This window comes from Lingula anatina, chromosome 4, assembly GCF_051362555.1.
Source record: "Lingula anatina isolate TDL-2025a chromosome 4, LinAna3.0, whole genome shotgun sequence".
Classification (NCBI taxonomy): Eukaryota; Metazoa; Brachiopoda; class Lingulata; order Lingulida; family Lingulidae; genus Lingula; species Lingula anatina.
This window is the reverse complement of record NC_141770.1, coordinates 17,692,985-17,711,017: the sequence shown is the minus strand read 5'-3', so window position 1 is coordinate 17,711,017 and position 18,033 is coordinate 17,692,985. Positions and strand designations below refer to the sequence as shown.

General features: G+C 34.8%; 3 protein-coding genes across 3 annotated transcripts; 1 reads left to right on the top strand and 2 right to left on the bottom strand.

Moving 5' to 3' along the window:
* Nucleotides 1-661: 661 nt before the first annotated feature.
* Nucleotides 662-2,717, bottom strand: LOC106171650 (uncharacterized). The gene is made up of 2 exons (XM_013552089.3): nucleotides 2,234-2,717; nucleotides 662-1,654 (listed from the first exon to the last, which is right to left on the bottom strand). The coding sequence occupies exons 1-2, from the start codon at nucleotides 2,666-2,668 to the stop codon at nucleotides 1,253-1,255; spliced, it is 837 nt and encodes a 278-aa protein (XP_013407543.2). The 5' UTR covers nucleotides 2,669-2,717; the 3' UTR covers nucleotides 662-1,252.
* A 203-nt stretch (nucleotides 2,718-2,920) lies between these two features.
* Nucleotides 2,921-11,703, top strand: LOC106171661 (lysosomal protective protein-like). The gene is made up of 14 exons (XM_024076284.2): nucleotides 2,921-3,016; nucleotides 3,476-3,648; nucleotides 4,137-4,248; nucleotides 4,637-4,687; nucleotides 5,241-5,327; nucleotides 5,994-6,152; nucleotides 6,567-6,658; nucleotides 7,051-7,147; nucleotides 7,371-7,526; nucleotides 7,906-8,021; nucleotides 8,418-8,493; nucleotides 8,651-8,740; nucleotides 9,168-9,275; nucleotides 9,549-11,703. Exons 2-14 carry the CDS (start codon nucleotides 3,476-3,478, stop codon nucleotides 9,630-9,632), a joined length of 1,401 nt encoding a protein of 466 aa, XP_023932052.2. The 5' UTR covers nucleotides 2,921-3,016; the 3' UTR covers nucleotides 9,633-11,703.
* LOC106171653 (uncharacterized) lies at nucleotides 10,522-17,530 on the bottom strand. Its single transcript, XM_013552091.2, has 11 exons — nucleotides 17,427-17,530; nucleotides 16,372-16,887; nucleotides 15,989-16,212; nucleotides 15,265-15,457; nucleotides 14,821-14,925; nucleotides 14,206-14,471; nucleotides 13,647-13,922; nucleotides 12,826-12,964; nucleotides 12,396-12,530; nucleotides 11,852-12,015; nucleotides 10,522-11,617 (listed from the first exon to the last, which is right to left on the bottom strand). Exons 2-11 carry the CDS (start codon nucleotides 16,837-16,839, stop codon nucleotides 11,470-11,472), a joined length of 2,118 nt encoding a protein of 705 aa, XP_013407545.2. The 5' UTR covers nucleotides 16,840-16,887; nucleotides 17,427-17,530; the 3' UTR covers nucleotides 10,522-11,469.
* Nucleotides 17,531-18,033: the final 503 nt, after the last annotated feature.

Here is an 18,033-nt window from a genome sequence, read left to right as displayed (position 1 = left end):
CTTGTCATTTTAATCCCAATAAATGGATAAACAAGTGCCTTATTATTCCCGAACTACAATATATACTCTCTTCCATCTATATCTACTCTATCTATACTCTCTTCCAGGGCAACATCTATTTTTCACTAGAATTGCATATTTCTCTTGCCTATACTTGAGAATTATTTTCTACTGTCAACCAAGATTTCTGCATGGGATAAATGTCATCACATAGCTGGCTTTCAGTAAAGTTATTTGTGGGTCTTTTGCTTGTGCCACTTGTGTAGACGCTGATTGGAGGATTAGGGCATTTCATCTTGAAGGAAGAAATGTTCTTTTAATGCATAACTACAAGCCCTTAAGAGAACTGAAATCTATTGTACAACCTCTTTAGTTTTCCAGTTTTGAAAATTATGGAAAATTAACTTTTTACCTTCCCTAAGAGTTCATTCAGAAAAGCAGACTAACAGATCCACGGATCAAATATGACGACCCACTTAAAAGCTTGTCGCTAAATTCTCGATTAGACACTGAATAGATTCCCTCTGGGGACTATACAACAAGCATTCAAGTGAGTCAGCCATATTTAATCTGTGAATCTTTTAATTCACTGTTCTGAATGCGCTCTAGGATGAATTTGATTAATGGGGATCATGTAAATAAGGACACCATAAAACAATGATAGAAGTTTGTCAATTTAATTAAAAAAACCTATCAAAACAGCATGTCTCATGTGCTACATAATGATTTCTACATCACAGTGTCTTCAGAAAAAAAAAATGAAACTAAAAACTAGATCATTTGAAAGTGTTATTCTTGTCAGCTTTAATGAAAGATCATGTTTGCATCTTGGCATAGTAAAGCCTACTTCCATTACACCATGTATTGTTACAGTAGGCAACTTCACTGTGACTTTTGCAGTTGTTGTTGAATGATGTGCATCTGTTCTTGACACAATAAAAAATAAAAAGTATTAGCTTATATCATACTGTCAATATATACATACTAAACACATACAAGAATAAAAATTCAAAGATTCTCAACTTCTCACTTTTTTCTTGTCTCTGAAAAACAAAATCATAACTGTCCTTTTAAACAAAACTTTCATGACAAGGGCATTGAGAACCAGCAAAAGCAAGTAAAGTCATGTGTTCAATGAGGTAAAATACTGTTTATTTGGGAAGAAAATCTATTTGCTTCTGTATCATTTTCCACATTTAGCCTTGACTAAGAACCACTTTTGTTGTTATCCTCTTCCTTATCTCAAGACTGCTCATAGCTTCCTGTTACTTTTTTTAAAATCTGGCTGAGAAGAGTTCTCAATGCTATCTGGATCTTTCTCTGCTTCACTTGAAGACTGTTCATCAGTTTCTGTATCTTCTTTCTCTCCCCGATCTTTCTCTGCTTCACTTGAAGACTGCCAATCAGTTTCTGTATTTTCTTTCTCTCCCTCATCTTCTACTTTACTCTTTTCTTCTCCCTCAGATATTTGTCCACTTTTCTCCTCATCCTCCCCTCCCTCAGTCAATAATTTTACTATTCCAGCAAAATATTCTGCTTGGCTGGCAAGAGATGAAAGCTGTTCATTTTCTTCCTTCAGTTCTTTGATTTCACTATGTAACTTTTCATTTTCTTCTAATGCCTCAGCCAGGGCCACTCTTCTCTCTTCTGCCACCTAAAAAAAAAATAATAATTAAATCATTAAATCAACATTATGACTACTGCTACTAAAACGAAAACTGATTGAAAAAATTTGACTTGAATATACGTAAATGTTCTAGTAAGTCAAATTCAAAAAAAAAAAATTAATTGTAAATGGTTAAAATAAGAGTTCATCAAATCAAAAGGTATGACAGCCTGGTGTATATACTATAGTATGTAAGTTACACAATGACAAGTTGTTTTTGAACTTAACAGTGAATATTTTACACAAATGTGATGTAACTTCCTAAAAAAGGTCAGACAGAACCACCTGCCTAGAAAAAGCAGAAGATTTGTTTTATTTATTTATTTTTTTATTTTTTTATTTATTTTTTTTTTGGGGGGGGGGGAGGGTGCTGGCTTGCCTGCTGAGAGTCTGTTAGTTCAATCTTGGGTTTGAGGTGATTACCATGATTTCATAACACACAGGCATCTACATTGCATGTGTTGGCAAACTTTTCCTGGACATAAGGGACAGTGCCCTTTATTTAAATATTGATTACTTTATTTATGTTTGTTTACAAAAATTCAAAGTAGACATGTTAAAAAATACCTCCTTCCAATAAGCTTCTGGTATTTCTTCTTGGACTAATAGTTCTTGAGCTTCTTTGTCTGAAATTATGGACTCCGGTTTCTTTTGTTCTGAAGGTTCAACGCTAGGGACTAATCTCTTGTGGAATTCCTTTGGTATTGGCTTTGGGTCTTCATATACCTTCACTGGGGTTACCCATCGTTGTAAACTTGTTATTAATTTCGGGGATTTTGGAGCTTTTCCGTCGTCAAGATGCTCATCTCTTTTTCTCTTTTCTTTCTTGAGAAAGGACGAATTGACTGGTCCTTCTTTGCCGACGAGGACATTTTTCCTCCTAGCCTCTGGTTGCAATGTTTGAAGGGTCTTACGCTTCTTTTCTCTGTTTTTCTGAGTTTTATCTCTCACCCCTGAAGGGACTAAAGAAGACAAAACAGTACGATCAGAAAGTGAAGACATTTTAAAATATGGCGCTGCGCTAAGTTGGAAAGAAACTGGCTATCGATGTTAGCCACTTGCTTTTGATATTGTTGCTTCAAATTGGTCAACTAAATGCAAAACCACTGAAAATAAATTAAGATGGAGATGGGTTTTCTTAACGTAAAATAAACAGAATAGCATTTCAGAGGTTTAGATGGGTTGTTTAAACGGTATTGATCTAGCCAAAGAAATTATTTTTCTAGCTTTTCTTGTTTAGATGGCGATGCAGCTGATGCATTTAACAAAACAGAAACACGTGACTTACTTCCCTAATCAGCCGGCGGATCCGAACAGATTGGTTGTGACTTTAGGATTCCATTTTTCAAGGTTAGGTATCTGCAATCTTATGTGATAAAGTAAACTATACTTATTTTCTGGCAATGAGAAAGGGAAGTGATTCAACTTTAATACTTTGTAGAACTGCGTTACCTCACTTATTTTCAGTTCAACTTGTTCATTGCCTTCAACTTACATAACTAGTAAACTAGCAAAAAAGCAGCGTGTTCTACTTTAGAAGTTGGGAGGATATTTATACCTTTTGTTGCGTGGTTTGCCCTAGGCAGTGCGACTTTATTCAAAATCATTCACTGTTATACCCTGGAAGATGGTGTAAAGGTGCATAAATTTGAGTGACTCAAGAAAAATTATCTCATCAAAAACAAACACCCCTACCCAGGTATTTCTTTACTACTTTAGGTCTTACATGATGTTAATGTGAGTCATCACCATGAGGAGAATTCTGTGTGTTGTACAACATTATAATTTGAATATATATTTTGATTTAAGATGAGGACAAGTGTATTGACAGCTGTGCTGGTAGGGAGTTGCACCCTGGGGTTGGTATTGTGTGCCCCGAGGGAAGATGAAGTGAAGTACCTACCTGGGCTCAACAAACAGCCATACTTCAAGCATTACTCAGGGTACCTCAATGCCACCGGGACAAGGATGTTGCATTACTGGTGGTTATGATTTGTGACCCATAATAAAATTTGACATGCTTTGCTGTTTACTTTGATATTTTTCTTTACTTACAATTAATATATCTAGGCCAAGTGGTAACACAGGGCCACTTCTGAATTCATGACTATACTTGTTGGGCATCTATCAACATTGTATAGTGCATAACATTTAAGTAAAGTTGAAAAAGTTTTTTTTAAAAAACAGACAGTAGATCGAGTAAGTGTAGTTTTGTTGACTATTTAGATGAAAAATTGTCTTGTTTATAATATGCAGGACCATATAAGAAAGTTGCTGCTTAACATAACACTGAGCTTCTAAATGATGTGTGTTATCGTCATCATTTTCAACTTCCCTAATCAGTGAGACATTTCCGAGTAGAAAAAATGAAGCTGGTACCACTCTGGAAACTCTGAAACTAGATTACAAAATGAAGGTTTGTGAAGGGAAATACTATTGTTGTGATGAAAACTTATCACATTTTTCCAAGGTTTGTGGAGTCTGCAAACAACCCATCCACCGATCCAGTTGTGTTATGGTTGAATGGAGGTCCTGGGTGCAGTTCTCTGGATGGAATGTTGTCTGAACATGGCCCATTTCACGTGAGTCATTTTAAACCATTACCAGTATTGTAAAATGTACTGAAATTTTATCATATCATAATAAATATCAGAGTTCATTTATTGTGAAATTTGTAAATTGTAATTTTAGTTCATTGATTGTGCAATTTAGGGAAACTATGAGAATTGCTCATATTGCTTGTATTATCATAAGTGGAATTTAATCTGCACTGTTATGATCACATGGACATTAACCCTAATACAGGGATGGTTGATGCACAAAGATGTTTCAGAATGGTCTCTGGATTAAACCATATATAAGTGATAGAGGGGTAATGGCTTTTACTCAACAAGTTCAAAAGAAATTTAGTATTTCCAATAATAATGTTTTGTCAGTGATATTTAAAAAACATTTTGTTTTGACTATCAGGTTTCTGAGGATGGAAAAAGCATTTCACTGAACAAGTATGCCTGGAATAATGTGAGTATCAATAAAATACTGGATATAAAAAAAGCAAATTATTGTTCCTTTACAAATATAAGAACAGAAAGACAGCTTTATTGCCCGAAGCAACCAGTGAAAGTGATAGTTAAAAACATGTTTGGTCTGTAGTAAAAGAATAATTTTAGCTTAACAGCTGGATGACTTCAGCCAAATCCAAAATTGAAAACGAATCAATGATTTATTTGGCAAAAGAAAAAAAAGAAAAATCATACATTTCTCTGATTTTCACTGAAATCTGGCTAACCATGCTTGGGCAAGCAATGAAATCTCTTTTGTCCAAGTCAATGGCAAGAAAAAAAGATGAAAAAGTTTTTTAACATGTTACCTTATGGGGCTGAATCCTATGATATCATACTATATTGAAACCTCTTCCAAAAGATAACATGAATTAATGTCAAGCTATGTTCTTTATAAAAATAGTCTACCAACAATCATGCATATAAAAATAAATCTTGAAACAAAAAAATAAGACAAGCGGAAAAAAAAAAGTATGGCTTGTACCTCATTGTGTTACCTCTCATATTTCCAGGTAGCCAATGTTCTATATATGGAAGCTCCTGCAGGAGTGGGGTTTTCATACTCTTTAGACAAAAACTACACCACAGATGATGACCAGGTCAGTATTGCAAGGGTCACTTTGTATCTTGAGCCAAAATGACCTGGTCCAGTTGGACAGGTATTAATAATAATCATCATGTTCGGATTGTCTATTGACCTTTAACATTGATAATAATGATAACAAGTTCTAGATCAATACATAGTCAACAATAATGTATTGTCTAACTAGAATGGAAGTTGCCATTGTTTACAAATGGCTAATATTATCAAATGTTCTGATACTAGTATGTATTTGGCTGATATTATTTCACTGTTTGTGCATATGACAAATATTAATTATGACAAATGATGATGAAATTAAGAAGTTGTTTTCAGAAATAAATAAAACGTGAAGTGGTTTGCTGATGTTTCTCATGACAAAACAACTGGTAAAAATCAGAAATGTATTGTAAAACAACAAATTATTTGGTCTTTGTTGGTAGAACATTAGCATGAAATAATCCATTTTGTATTACTTAATTTTAAATAAATGTGCCATTTCTTCTCTTTCCTGATGCACTTCATATTTTTGAAAGTCCCTACCTGACTGTGTAGGTCAGAAAACCAAATGTCCATCTTGTCTTTGTATTGTTTATGTATCAATATTTGCATTTAATCAAGATAGAAAAATAGATATAGATATGATATATTTGATATATCTTATAACAAGGTTAATTGGTTTTAGGTATCCATGGATAACTTCATTGCCCTGCATCATTTTTTCGTCAAGTTTCCTGAGTATAAGACCAATGAGTTCTATGTGACTGGGGAAAGTTATGGTGGGATTTATGTCCCCACCCTCTCACTGCGGCTTGCAGAGGACTTAGGGTCCTTTAACTTTAAGGTATAATAATAATAATAATAATAAAGATAACTGAATGTTTACGCATTTGCATATAAATTTAAGATGCAATGATTGTGTTACCTTGCAGTTTGTCTGTTGCTCAAGACGTTATTTGTAGGAAATTTTTTTAGAAAAATTTAAATTTTGAAGCTTTACTCTTAAACAGTGCAACAAGTTCGCCAGTATGGTATATTTATTAAACAAAACTGAGTTCAGATTGTACACAAATTTGGTATATATCTTATTCCTTGTGGTTGAAGGCCACATAAAAAATAGCAAGACCTTATGCAATAATTATTGTAGTTTGTCTGTTAGGTATAAAAACAGATGAATGTTTGTCCACTCAAAGCTTTAGACTTGCTTTTGCACAAATCTTAACAAATGCATAACATGTAATATTTTCCCTGTTTTTAGGGTTTTGCTGTGGGGAATGGCCTGTCCAGTGATTTTATGAATGACAATTCTCTCATGTCTTTCTTATATTACCATGGAATCGTTGGTGAAAAGTAAGTATGAAGTGCAAAAAAAAAAAAGGCTTTTCAAAAAATTTACTTAACTGTACAGTTGTTCTTTGATTGACATAAAGATCAGATAAGTGTAGACTCTCTGTATTTTAAAAATGTATATAATGACTTATAAATAATTAAAAGATACAGTATAATTTTTCTGAATAAATGAATAAGGTGGAGGTCACACTAAGCTTTTAACAAGGAAAATTATGAATAGGATGCACATTGAAGATCCAGTCCACAAAGCACATTCTGTAAGTAATTGTCGACCATTTATATTCAAGTTTTGAAAATGTTCTTTTTTCTTGTAAATTGGCCAAGAGTAAATTTGCAACGGTCTAATTTGCTCAAATCTTAAGATTTTAAAGGCAATTTATTTATTCATTCAGATTATGGAGACAGCTGATAAGCACTTGTTGCCATGGCAATGAGACGGGTTGTGACATTGTCAGCAGGACATTGGTTGATCCTTCTTGTGAAAATCTGGTGTGTGGAGAGAAAATCTCTCTCTCTCTCTCTCTCTCTCTCTCTCTCTCTCTCTATATATATATATATATATATATATATATAAGTTAATAAAAATGAACTAAAACACATTAAATACAGACAGTTTCAGACATATGGAGGTCATTGAAAAATTGTATAAAGTTGCTAAAACATTTTGAAAATAATAACAAAAATTTAATTATTTTTTTTTTTTACATTCCAGGCCAATTCAGTTCTTGGTGTTATCACAATGACTGGCCTAAATATGTACAACCTGTATGCTCCCTGTGCACCGCCACCTAAGAACAAACTGGCATCAAGAGGAGCCAAAGCAAGAACCGACTCTTTAAAACATTACTTTAGGTTGTTTAGAAATAAGGTAGGTGCAGCTGATACTTTCTTCATAAATACTGCCTTGTGTGTTGATGGATTTATGTGTGGTTTTTGAGATGTTTACTGTGATGCTTTGTTTTGCATCTCATATTAATTATAGGTCTACCGTGTAAAAACTAAACTGTCTTACTGAATATTGAAAATTGTTAAGGTAGGACATATTAAGAGCCAAAAGGTTAATGATGCTATATTAATTTTGAATATGACTAATTTGACATTTCATCCTCCTCGCAAGAACTTTGGCAGACAGTGTAAATCCAGAAATGGTGTCTAAAAAATGTGAAAATATATCATCCCAGTTGTTTGTTTAATGGCCTTTATAGATTTTAAAACATTATTATTGTTGTCATTATTGTTAAATTCAGGTGGGAGAAGTCCCCCCTTGTATAGATGTGACTGGTTCCACCATTTACCTGAATACTAAAGAGGTTAGGCAGGCACTCCATATACCAGATCAGTTGCCTCCTTGGGAGATTTGCAGGTAAATATGGTATATAGACTGTGTACTGATAGGAATAGTTTATTCGGATTTGTATATATCTTAGTTTAGTTGTGAATCACGCCCTTTATGGATCGAGGAAATTCTAATAATTGTATGGACTTGGCTGTAAGCCACCTTGATTTTCAAGGTTCCTTTTAGTTCAGCATGCCTTGGGCCCCAATTTAAAAACAGAGATAAACTGTTAATAGACTGGAGTTTCCAGTAACTTATGAAACTCATGATGGCTGTTGTGTATACCAGATTTGAAATACCCTTTATAAGTGATGTGCTTATAAGAGTATGCCATCATGCAGTTTTACACGCTGTCAGTTATGTTACACTGTGACTTTGCACATATACAACTGCAACTTTAGAGGTTCATGTTTCTCTTTCCAGTGGTGCTGTAGGAGGAAATTACAAAAGATTGTACAACAACATGACTTATCAGTACCAGAAGATCCTCTCTATGGCGGTGAGTTCAATGTTTTAGTGAGAATGAATTAAGAGGGGGTGGGAGTGAAAGGGAGTTTCTTGGTAAATTTATATAATGTCATTACCAATGTTCAATATCTATAGCTAAGAGAAATGGTTTGTTTGTCTGATTTCTCTATTTTATTTTTTTATTTTAGCATCTGAGAGCTATGGTATACAATGGCGATGTGGATATGGCTTGTAACTTTTTGGGAGATGAGTGGTTTGTCAATTCACTGAACTTGCCTGTAAGTTTACTCATTGAGTTTGTGTTAAACAAAGTTAACTCATTTTAGTTACCTGTAAACATACTGAACTTGCCTGCAAGTTAACTCAGTAAAATTGCATGTAAGTAATATATACTTAACTTGCCTGAATTAATCTACTGAACTTGTCTGTAAACTGAGTCTGTAAACTTCTCAGTTAACAAACTTACTGGACTCAATAATGATAATAATAATAATGATCTAAATTAAAGATATTGATAATGATAGTTAATATTATCATAATATTGGTCTTCAAACCATTATTGCAATATACAGCTTCCAAAATTTTTTATCTGAATTATTTTTTTGCACACTTTTATTTTTTCAGTTGATTATTAATTAGCATGTTTGGAAAATCATTATTTAAAAAGAGGAAAAGAATTTTTATTTGCATGTTTGTATTTTTCAGGTTGTGACTGAGAGAAAAGCTTGGTTTTTTACAGACCTGAAGTATAAAGTAAAACAGGTGGCTGGTTTTGTTAAACAGTACAAACAGCTGTCACTTGTTACTGTGAGGGTAAGTTAGTTTATTTAAACTTAATCATTGATGAAATATATGTTAATTTTGTCTCGGTTTAAATATGAAAAGATCATATAAAGTTATAATGTGTTGTGACTTGCTTTGTTGGATTTCTAGTATGATATCCTGAATGATATTGTAAGAAATTATTTGTATTTTAACTTAGTTCTTTATTACAAAACTAAAAAAATGATTATTATAATAGACATCTTTATAGACACTTAAGATATTTTTCAATAGACAATGTAAACATTATCATCTTTTATTTAGGGTGCTGGTCACATGGTCCCACAAGACAAGCCAATCCAAGCTCTTGAAATGTTTACAAATTTCATTCAGAATAGACCATTTTAACGTTCTGTTGCACAGAGACTTGTGAAGTTGAGCCTAGGGAGCATCTCACCAAGCTGTTTGTTTCTCAAGTGGAAGATGCAGTGGCTTAACAACTAATGGTTACATAAAATTATAGTGAAACAAATCCAGTCCTCTTTTTGTCAACCAAACTTCTTTTCCTGGTTTCTATATGATAATTATTCTGCAAAAAATATCTCTCAGATTACTATTATAATATATTTTTACTCTACCTTAAATATAATATGCATATATATAAAATGCAAGAACTATACCTTTATTCAATATTAATAGGCATGTTGCATCCAACAGCTTCAGCATGTAGGAGAAAAATTGAATCGAAAACATTCCTTTTTTGGATGTACAGGTTGTTATTTTGCATGTATTCAGCATTTAAGAGTATTCTCTTTAACCGCAATGCCTATTTTTACAATTTTTAATACCTGCAGTGAAGCCCAGCAAGTCTGTAGGTCATAGATTTCTTCTTCTGACAAAATGCTGTATGGTCACAGTTGGGGTTTGTTAGGGCCAGACCCTCAGCATATCACCTACACTCTTGCCATTATGATGGGAGTTCAAAAGTCTTGGATATGGTCGTATCAATATTTTCTCAGTAAATTAATGCAGTTTTAAAAGTTTCAAATGCTCTGAGCATGTTTATGTCTTTATGGGCCATTTTTGAAATGTTATTTTCAATGTTAAGTTTAAGCTTTTTTGTGTAATGAAGTATAATATGCAAGAATAATGTGATATGCTATTCTTAAAAACATACCATTTGATGGTATTAGAATTTTTGGGTTTTGTTGCAAGTCTCTATATAAGAAGTTGTCAGCTAAATGTTTAGAATCTGTCATTTTATATTCAAGACATTCAGTGCATGCACATCACTTAAAAAAAACATGTTTATGTATTAAAACTACTCCGTTAAGGATGGAAGATATTTTAACCAGAGAATCCATTAAACTAAGTGCATTCAAGTTTGTGTTAAAGCTAACTTAAGATGTTACAAGAATAATACCAATTTGTTAACTAAGATACAAATCAATTTTATGCATGTAATTATTTTCTATTGAGGGAAAAATATAATTAATATATTTGAGTGATCTACCAAGCCATTGGTGGACCCATTTATAAAGGCCTTAATTTATCAATAATAATTTGCTCATTTTTTAAAAATTGGCACAAGACTCCACTTTTTCATTAAGCAGTGACATTAAAAACAACAACACAAAAGGTGCATGATTTTTTATTCAACTTAACAAATTATCCCTCCCCTGAGATATAACATGATAAGCCTAGAGATATTTTCAAGTGCAGCACCACTTGTGCCAAAGTTTCTGAAAAGATATGTACTGCAAAACTGTAGGCAGAACCTATATAAAATATAATATAGGGCTTCATATGTCTTCGAAATACAAGTATTGAAAAGCAAATTCCAATACAGCAGGCAATTTTATGTATTATAATTTTAGTTTATAGTAAAAATTGGAGTAAAAGATCAGTCACTGGTTGGAAATGCATTGATCAGATGAAAGCTCTGAAGTAATTGTGCTGAATTACATGGTTATAATCTTTTTATCTGCTGTTGCACAATAAAAAACTGTTTACTGAACCCCTCCCGCCAAAATAAATAAAAATAAAATTAATGTACAAAACATTTTAAAAAATGTAATGACCATTATCTGTGGCTTTTGCTCATAAATAACACTTTACAATGACTGAATAACAAATCTGAATATATACAACGAAAAATAATGAGGAGACAGAATACAAAATTGGGGTGGATTCTTATGACGGATGTGTTAGTATAATGTGCATTGTCATCATGGGAGTCTCAATGTTAGATGGTTGAGGGAGCATCTTGCTCTGAGCTCTTTGACTTCTGTAGCAAGATATCCATGATCAGCATGACACCACAGATAAAGGCAAAGCCAGCCAGGAAAGTGGACCACCTGTTTGGAGCCCGCTGTATTGAAAAGCCAAAGTAGCTGAAATTCAAATAGTGCAATTTATTAGAGTAGCAGTTGATACCGTGGGTAATCAATGAATAAAGTGTTTGAATGTTTCTGACTTATGTGATTTCATTTGTGTAATGGATTACCCTTGATTCAAAGTCACACTCGTATCAGCCTGCCAATAAAAAATTCCCCAAATCAGAATGGAGAATTTTTTCAAAGATAAGTAAATGAAAAGTCTGTGGCTTTCATAAGATAAACACTCACCCTTCGTTACATATCACTATAACATCTGTCCAGCCATCATTATCAAAGTCCCCAGTAACTACCGGCACCATAGGTAGGCAGGGTAATGAATGCTCCCCAAGCACATTTCCCTCCTTTAGATCTACAAGAGCAAGATGATCCCATCCTGCTACCACAGCAGCTTCCTGGAAAATAGAGGCAGTGGTAATTAATCATTGACAAATTTTTTTCTAAATATTAAATTAACAAAAAAACCCCCTGCAACTGGATGGGTTTGTTCAATTAAAACTAGCATTACATATGAAAGAAAAAGTTTCTTTGAATAATAAAAATTCGATGGAGAATAACACATCTCATGATTATACTAATAGTGCTGCAACAGTAAAATGGAAAACGTACATCTGGATGAACATGGTTTTTTACTTTGGCAATGTTTTTATTCTAAGACTGCAATATATATAACAAAAATAATAAATATACAAAAATGACCCTTATATTCTAATAATAAAATAAAGCAATCAATTTTAAGAATAATAAGTGATTGTAACATTGAACCTCCACTCACCTGTGGTCCATATACCTGAAATGACATTGCCTTCATACTGGGCATAAACTCCTGAGCATAGGAGATAGAGAGTTTATGATCAGGATAGGTATTATAGAACAGAGTCATGTGGTTCCACTTGGCAGGAGTCTGAACCTAAATAATAAAAAGATGTCCAAGAATAATTTTTGGAAATATACTTATTTATTGGGAGCTTGAAAATAATGTTTTGTGGTTGCTTAAGATATAAATCTTTACACTTGCTAATAATTACCATTTTTTGTAGTATTTTTTCATGCCTTGAGTAACTGGTTACTTAGTATATATGAGATAATATGTGTCTGGAAGTGCAAAATACATAGAAAAATCAAAGTAATAAATAAAAACATGATAACTTACAATAAAAAAAAAGAAAAAACTTTCTAGGCACACAGCAGCTATTTTCTTTTACCTGCCAGTGCAATTCTCCACTTGGTCCATAAGAAGTGACACGACCATTACTAAGGAGAAAGATGGCATCATGGCCTTTATGTTTTGTTTTTAATGTAGCACCTGTGAGGTGTGGAATGATACCTCGTCGCCGTGCAATGCTGAAAAGGTCAGGGAAATTGCGTCAAACTGATAAGTTATAACTTAATGGAAAATGCAACTTTTTCAGTGGAAGGCAAATAACAATTTAAAAATCTGACTTGACCTTCAGGGAGTCTTATAATCAATTCAGAGTCAATTAAGTATTTCATTGCCTTTATCACGCACTCAATTTCACTAAAATAGTTTCTTTAAACAACAGTTAAACCTAGAGATAACGGTACTTTCAAGCCAATATTTCAGAGTCCCATCAAGATGATTTATTCAGGGAATGAGAATATATGGAGGGGTTGCAGTGTAACCTCATCCTGAGCTGAGCCCTCCCCCCCCCCACCACCTTCACCCTACCCAACCACTCCACTTAAACCCCATTCCCATAAACACCATCAGTCTATATAGATCAATACAACTCTGCAAGGACTCTCACTGAGTGCAATCAGCTTAACCGAATGACACACCCTCACTTGTTTCCAACATAAACATATTATCACCAGCTTTTCTGTATTCTCGGAGGAGTGTCATTCAAATAGGCTGATTGCACTCAGCAAGAGTCCCCTCAGAATTGGATCAATCTACATAGACCTAGGCTATTGTGTCTATTGAAATAGGGCCTTAGTTTCTTTCATCAACTCTACTTTAATTTCCTTTTGAATCAAAACTTCAGTACACCACTATAACACTTGCCTCTTCACCAACATGGGGTGTACATCTCTCTCCACATCTTCCGAGGCTCTGGCCTCATTAACTCCCAGCATTCCAAGCCACGTGCTGGAGGGACTTGTACACAGGTCTCGCTTGAATAATATCTTTTTTACAGGAAAAACAGTTTCAGCCACAACATGGCAGTCCTTGATCTCTCTGTCTTCCAGTTCAGAGTACTGTACATATATGTGTTCCACCAGTCCGTCATCATCCATGTCTCCAAAGATGCCCTGGTAGCTATCTGCTAGAACGTGCCACCTGAGGGAATAATAATAATAATAATAATAATAATAATAATAATAATAATAATAATAATAGTGAAATCTTACCATCTGCACCTAATATAAAAGCAAAGGCACAAAACACAATTTATGAACCAAAATAAATAAATAAGTACATATTTAAAAAATTATAAAATTTAAATAAGTACATATTTAAAAAATTAAAAAAAAAAAAAATAATAATAATAATAATATTAGTGGCAAGTTAATGATGGCCTAGGTAAATAATCTTCACCCTGTTGAGCCCATGGTACCAGTACCTTGTAAGCGGTTGCCCAGACAACATATTCAGCACCTCAAGCCCCTCATGGTTGTGCGTCACTATGACATTGGGGTCTTTCACGTGCTCAGTGTCAGAGTGAGGCCTCTGTCCACCATAAGCATACCCCTTTAGATGCTCGTCACCAATGCCACTGACGATGTGAGAAAAAAGGTCACCCTCATTTTGGGATGGGTCGTCCTGTGCATGGCGACTGAAACGCGCCACTGTGATTTTTGTGTCAGAGGCCTCTTTCCATTTGTAAGGCTGAAACAACAGAAAGGGGTGGATAAAAAATTCAGTATAATTTAGAAGTTATTTCAATGAAGTATGTAAAAACGGAGGGGGGGAGGGAGGGAGGGCATAAAATGCCAGTAATGAAATTCTCAAAATTACAAGCACATCACAAATTCCAGTTCATCTGGGAGTTCAGTAAATTAAATGAAAATATTGTTGGGCTTATCAATTTCCCTTTTTAAAATGCAATTTTGCAGAAATTTACAGCCTCCAACACCCCCTAAGCCATATGCATGACCTACGTGTCTAACTTATTCAAAAACATATTTCTCTGTGCAAACTGGCTCAAGGTCTTTAATGGAGCAGAGCTGATACCCACCAACTGTCTGACTATATCTCTGTGGTAATTATTCCAGGGCACCTCTCCAGTGTGCATGTGCCCCTTCTTCAGGCCTAACTTCCAATGGTGGGCATCAAACATGCTCTGGAAGAAATTATATTTTGACGGTAAATTTCTATTTCTAATTTTTTTTTTTTTTTTTTTTTTTTTTTTTTTGTTATCACATTACAAAACACATTTTTTAAAAGTGTGTTGAAAATTCAACTACATGCAAGTATAAGAAGATTCTGAAATCATAGGTAGAGGCTACTTTATAAACTAAAATTATAATTTTTTAATTGTCAATGTAACCTTCCCTTTTTAATGCGTGTATTATCATAGTTCACAATTAGTTTCTTATGGTATTAATATAATGCATTATTAGCCTTTTTCAGCAGAACAGAAGTTAACTATGTTAACTGTAGAAAAATACTGTGGCGACACCTTTTGTAGTTCTATCTTTTCATCAAACTCGGAAGGGAGGTGGTGCCACAGGATGGATCCATTTCGACCACTGAGAGCAAATGTGGAGAAATGGGTGAAGTTGTCTCTCTCGGTGAGAAGTACTTTGTCATCGTCGTCATCATCATTAGTGCCTGTGTTTAACTTGGGTGGACGGTGCTTCATGTTGCCAGATCTGTAAAAGCAAAATGACAATTATACCAAAGAGATGTGGAGAGTGGATTTCATGGTGATGTCTAAGGCACACGGAAGAAAAAATTGCTTGGTTTTGTCTTGTTGTGCTTGTTATACCAAATTTGTGTGTGGGGGGGGGGGGGGGGGGGGAAGGGGGTACCTCCTACGGTAAAGGGAGGGTTTGTCTATCCACCACTGTACTAAACTGAAGATAAATTGGGCATTTTATCTCTGCCACTGAAAATTATGTGGAGTTACTAAGACTTTTTTCAATTTCATAAAAATTAAATTGCACTAAATGAATGTCTCTGAGCAATATTTTAACAATTACATTGCACCTTTGAGAATCTTCTGAAAGGCATGAGTAAGGAAGAGACACTATACATGTTTGTTTTGGTGAAGGGATTCACAAGTTTTTTTAAATACTGCACAGAAAATCTACCATGGCCTCCTCAAGTTTCAGGGAACAGGAAACAGCATAGGCATGTGAATAAAATATAGTTTCTAGTGATCTCCATAACTAGCCACAAACCTTAATTCCTCAGCATCGTGCGTTGCATGTTCATAAGATCCACCCACAATAATAACTCCCTTGTCGTTCTTCTTCAGCTGAAGTGGTAGCACTAGCGCCCCCATGGCTTTCAGATGGTAGCGCCCCCTGGTGCCGTGTGTGTTTATTAATTGCTTTTGCCAAGATAGATTGAGGTCATGATCGTAACACAGTACACGCCAGTCACTGGTTACTATGACGATCACCTAAACATATTAAAATTAAGGAAATTTGTTATTTTGCAAGATGTCTCAACATGTACAGCACATGTACGTTTTACACATTACTGCATTATACGTCATAAATAAAACCTTACATAAAATTCAAATTCAATTTTTTTTATTTAATATGATATTTTAACTTACCTGTTTTCTTACTTGGACCATGGACTGATACTCCTCCAGGTATCCAGTTGCCATGGCAACAGGAACACTTATTTGATCAAATTTCTGGTGTTTTCGCTTCCCGATTGGCATCACTACCTCTTTTCTCACCTCCACATGTGGGAGAGTCTGCTGAACGCTGGCCACTGGGGTTTCAGGCGTTGCAAGAATCTCCAAGTTAAACTGGCCCCCACTGTTGTGAAGAATCAAAACCACTTCATTGACTCCATCACTTTCAAGGTCTGTTATCACAGGGGGCGGAAGCTGTATATCTATATTATAAGCATCAAAATCTTCTTGTGTCTCTGATTCCGACCTTTCTTTTACCCAAGACGGCTGAAGCTTATAACTATCCTGGGGTCGTAGCAGAAAGGCTATCAATAAACAGAGCCCTAAGGTTGCCACGCCTTTGACTTTCACAGTCTGCAGTCTCTCTCCTATTGCTTTCATTTTAATATGTGTCTCAAGAACCTTTTGCTTTCTTCACATATAACATCACTGAAAGTAAAATTTTATATACTGCAAAACTGTGTGATGCTTTATTATTAGAATTGTGTGATAAAATATTCTAAATATATTTGAGGGGTGGGATCTAGTGAAATTATAATTATCATTATAACTTGCAAGAGAAACACATCACCAGACACAAGGCCAAAACCCGTATCTGGCACAAGTGAAAAAACTTCACAACAGAGCTTAACCCCCCCCCCCCCCCCCCCCCTCTTCCAATTCCCCTTTCTCGACTCAAGCCTTGAATTTAGACCCCGTGGAAATATTGTGGGTTGCCGTACTTTAGAGCTACTGCATATATATATAATATTCACTGTTCTGGCGTGTCTTTAGTGCATATGGAACACGTAATTCAACTATCTGGCAGTGCTACTATTCATGCAGAATTGGAAACTGGGAGAAATCACAGCTAGTAGTCAAGATGATATATGCACCTTATTTGAAGCAGCATTGCATACTCTTATTAGAAACAGAATATCTGATAGTAATTACTTACAAAACTCAAAATATTAATATTTAAACCACACCTTAATTTGCCCTTGCATGATAACAGATTGTACTTTACGTACTGCACCGGTGCACACACATTGTAATTTGTGGACACAACCTACGGGATGTGATTATAGATGGCGCTTTTTACAAGAAAGGCTGGTCTCAATATTATGAAATATCAGATGCGGGGTTTGATGAGTCTTTATGGGACTGTTTACTGTGTGTGTGTGTGTGTGTGTGTGTGTGTGTGTGTGCGTGTGTTGGAGGGGGGAGAGACAGGGGCATTAGGCACGTATTTGCCTTAATTTTGAAAGTATCCCCGTAATGCCTTTAATAGAAAAACTAGATCAGCTGGACGTAATCACTGGGACGGAATCAATAATGTACCGTTTTGGGGATTTCTTGAAGTGATATTTTGTCTGTTTTACATGTTATTAATAGTTTAGCAGGACTTATAGCAATATCGTATAAACTACAGAAATTTAGTAAGAAATTTTTGAGCAATTTAACGGTGAAATCGCAGGTTTTCCCAGCCAGTTGCCTTGACGCAGTGCGACTGGGCAACGACTTCCGCGACTTTGCTCGTCTTTGAGCAGTCAGCGATCGATCGCGCTTTGTTGTATGTTGTACAGGAAGAAGGAA

Coding starts and splice junctions, on each gene's coding strand:
- LOC106171653 (XM_013552091.2), bottom strand. CDS start 16,839: ATGAAAGCAATAGGAGAGAGACTGCAGACTGTGAAAGTCAAAGGCGTG. Junction 14,926..15,264: donor AAAAGATAGAACTACAAAAG/GTGTCGCCACAG, acceptor AATTTCTTCCAG/AGCATGTTTGATGCCCACCA. Junction 14,472..14,820: donor GAGATATAGTCAGACAGTTG/GTGGGTATCAGC, acceptor CTGTTGTTTCAG/CCTTACAAATGGAAAGAGGC.
- LOC106171650 (XM_013552089.3), bottom strand. CDS start 2,668: ATGTCTTCACTTTCTGATCGTACTGTTTTGTCTTCTTTAGTCCCTTCA. Junction 1,655..2,233: donor CAGAAGCTTATTGGAAGGAG/GTATTTTTTAAC, acceptor TTTTTTTTTTAG/GTGGCAGAAGAGAGAAGAGT.
- LOC106171661 (XM_024076284.2), top strand. CDS start 3,476: ATGAGGACAAGTGTATTGACAGCTGTGCTGGTAGGGAGTTGCACCCTG. Junction 5,328..5,993: donor ACACCACAGATGATGACCAG/GTCAGTATTGCA, acceptor AATTGGTTTTAG/GTATCCATGGATAACTTCAT. Junction 6,153..6,566: donor TAGGGTCCTTTAACTTTAAG/GTATAATAATAA, acceptor CCCTGTTTTTAG/GGTTTTGCTGTGGGGAATGG.